The sequence below is a fragment of the Chaetura pelagica genome, unplaced genomic scaffold, assembly GCF_000747805.2.
Source record: "Chaetura pelagica isolate M959 unplaced genomic scaffold, ChaPel_1.0 scaffold117, whole genome shotgun sequence".
Lineage (NCBI taxonomy): Eukaryota > Metazoa > Chordata > Aves > Apodiformes > Apodidae > Chaetura > Chaetura pelagica.
This window is the reverse complement of record NW_009954185.1, coordinates 8978267-8980838: the sequence shown is the minus strand read 5'-3', so window position 1 is coordinate 8980838 and position 2572 is coordinate 8978267. Positions and strand designations below refer to the sequence as shown.

Below are 2572 nucleotides of genomic sequence, written 5' to 3'. Positions count from 1 at the left end.
CCCGCCTCCTCGGGACAGTGGTTCGGGCGATCCAGGCGGCTTCTGGTGCTGCAGCAGAGTCTCCTCCCAGCCAGGTAGGGAGCCCTGGCCTGCAGAACTTGCCGTCTTTCATAGATCAGAAATCACTGTTTGAGTAAAGTACCACTGTTCAAACTAGCCAATTAGCACTGGCCAAGTACCTACTCTGCCAGAGGCATCTTTTACCTATTGTCCATTTTTCTGCCAATTATCATAACCTTTATGCTCTTTTCTTGCTGTGGACTTATCTGGTAGAGCAAGAGGCCTGTTCCAGTCTGTCCTTGGCTAAATCAACAAAAAGACACCACTCTTGCTTTGCTGGCTTGAAAGGCATTTTGTTTAGTCTTATGTGGGGGGAGAGAAGATGGACTGTTCCCCACAGAAACAAACAAGTCTTAATTTCAGTGTCACTCTCCAAACATATTTCTGATGCCGTTATGGCAGGCAGATAATGGATGTCTCACATCTGTATGTATGGGATTTGGAATACACAATTGATCACTTTCTCACCTTGTCTGCTTCAGATGGTGTTACACAAATAAAAACACTTATGTGATCCTTGTCCCTACATTCCCAGATCTCACAGATGAAAAGGAAAGAGATATCTTTCTCAGTTAAGCAGGACTTTGTAGTGACCCAGGCCAAGCCAGCTCCTGTGCAGATCTATGATTACTATGAAACAGGTAGGTCTTTGATTTCAACCAATATGAAGTTGGGGGGGCAGGGAGAGCAGAAACACTGCATGCTTTACGAGAGACCCAGAACCACTGTTCCTGGAACCAGCTATCCTTGGAACTCTCTCAGTATCTAGATTTAAATGCCATGGGAGAGTCTCGTTTTACTTTAGTCAGCTTGGTCTCATGCCCAAGGTGCTAAGTTACAAAAATGTGTCAGACGAGTTTTCAAAGATCTCCAGCTTAAGTGTGCATGGGGTATATCCACCCTCAGGGAAAGGCACAGGAAGTGGTTTCCAGGGTAATGTGAACATTTCTTCATTGTTTTCCAGAGGAGTATGCTGTTGCTCAGTATACATCACCTTGCAAAGAGGCTGTTTCAGAAAAGAACTAATGATTAGAAAAGGTAAGTGAAAGACAGGAAAAAAACCCAAGCAGGTAAGAAGGTGAATTATAAAGCAGAATGAGCAGGGGGATTGGATGGGAGAGTGCAGCAATAGCTGTTCTCATAGAAATTAAGTCTTCAGTCTCCACCAAGCTTCTCAGGAAGCAGCCAGAGATAGTGGCCTGAACCTGTCCCATGCCATATGCTTGGTGGACTCTTAAATGGAGACCACCTTGTTGTTCATGGGACAAGCTCTGCCTCTAGGGTGAAAGCCAAAGTGCAGAAGAATTGAGAGACTGGGAAATACCTTGAAAGTTTCCTCAAAAGCATTGAAGCTTAGCCGGGAATAATCTACATAAAACTGTCCTTGAAAACCTCTCTTCTGAAGTCTGCGCTTCATGAGCACAGGCAGGGTTCTTCACATGGACTGAGAGAAACCACTTCCTGCCCAGCTAACCCATTATCTGAGGACAACATTCAAGGTCATGCAAATCATGGAGGTGGTGTGTTGGCTAGCCAGAGGGACAGTGTTGCCTTGCTGTAGCAAGGTCCAGGTCTGTGTCCTGCTCAACACAGCAGATAATGCTGGCTGTTACCTGCTGAGCAGCTCCCCAGGTGTATGGGCACAGCTTGGTGCCAGTCATTGGTCCCGCTCTTGTCTGTTTTGCACAGAAGGGGATGACTACCCAGTATCCTGAAACTACATATAATATCCTGCAGCTGTTGGTTTGTTCTCACTGAGGCTATTTTCTTTCGGATTTTTGCCTGCAGGACCATCATAAATATTGAACAAGTAGTCAAGCACCCTATTTTCTTATTTTATTAAGTCCTGGAAAAGGTCATTTCACCTTACTAATCACAGTGGGAACCTGTGACATGATTTGAACGAGTGTCTGATTCTCTGTTTTCTTTCATGGCATACCTCTTCATATCTGTATCATAATAATGTATAACTTTCCATCAATGAACCTCCCTTTTACATTAGGCATTCCTTTTTTATAGTGTCAGAGAACACATATTTTAATGAAAGTTCACATGTTAGGGTTGCTGGCTAGGGGAGGATAAAGAAAGAGATATATGTCCTGCCTGCAGTCCTCAGCCTCCTCTCCCAGCTACAGCAATAAACACTGGCTACTACTGTAATATATATGTCAGTACTTGAAGGGCTGCTACAAGGAAGATGGAGACTAACTTTCTACAAGGAGTCACATGGAGAAGATGAGGGGTAATGGGTACAAGTCACCCCAGGGGAGATGTCAATAGGACACAACAGGAATTTTTTCCACAGTGAGAACTATCTGTGATTGGAATAATCTACCCAGGGAAGTGCTGGATTCCCCAACACTGGACACTTCAGCTAGACAGGGTGCTAGGCTATCTTGTCTGACTGTGCTTCTGCCAAGAAAGCTGGACGAGATGTTCCTTGAGGTCCTTTCCAACCTGGTATTCTACAATTCTGTGATTCCATGTTCAGTCACTCCCACTTCCTGAGTAT

At 44.7% G+C, this 2572-nt stretch overlaps 1 protein-coding gene across 1 annotated transcript in view; it reads left to right on the top strand.

The window, feature by feature from the left end:
• The window catches only part of LOC104393536 (ovostatin-like), a 37525-nt gene extending 36439 nt beyond the window's left edge, over positions 1-1086 (top strand). The window contains 2 exon segments of the mRNA XM_010003039.1: positions 596-701; positions 1025-1086. Of these exon segments, the coding sequence (XP_010001341.1) occupies positions 596-701; positions 1025-1086 (168 nt within the window).
• Positions 1087-2572: the final 1486 nt, after the last annotated feature.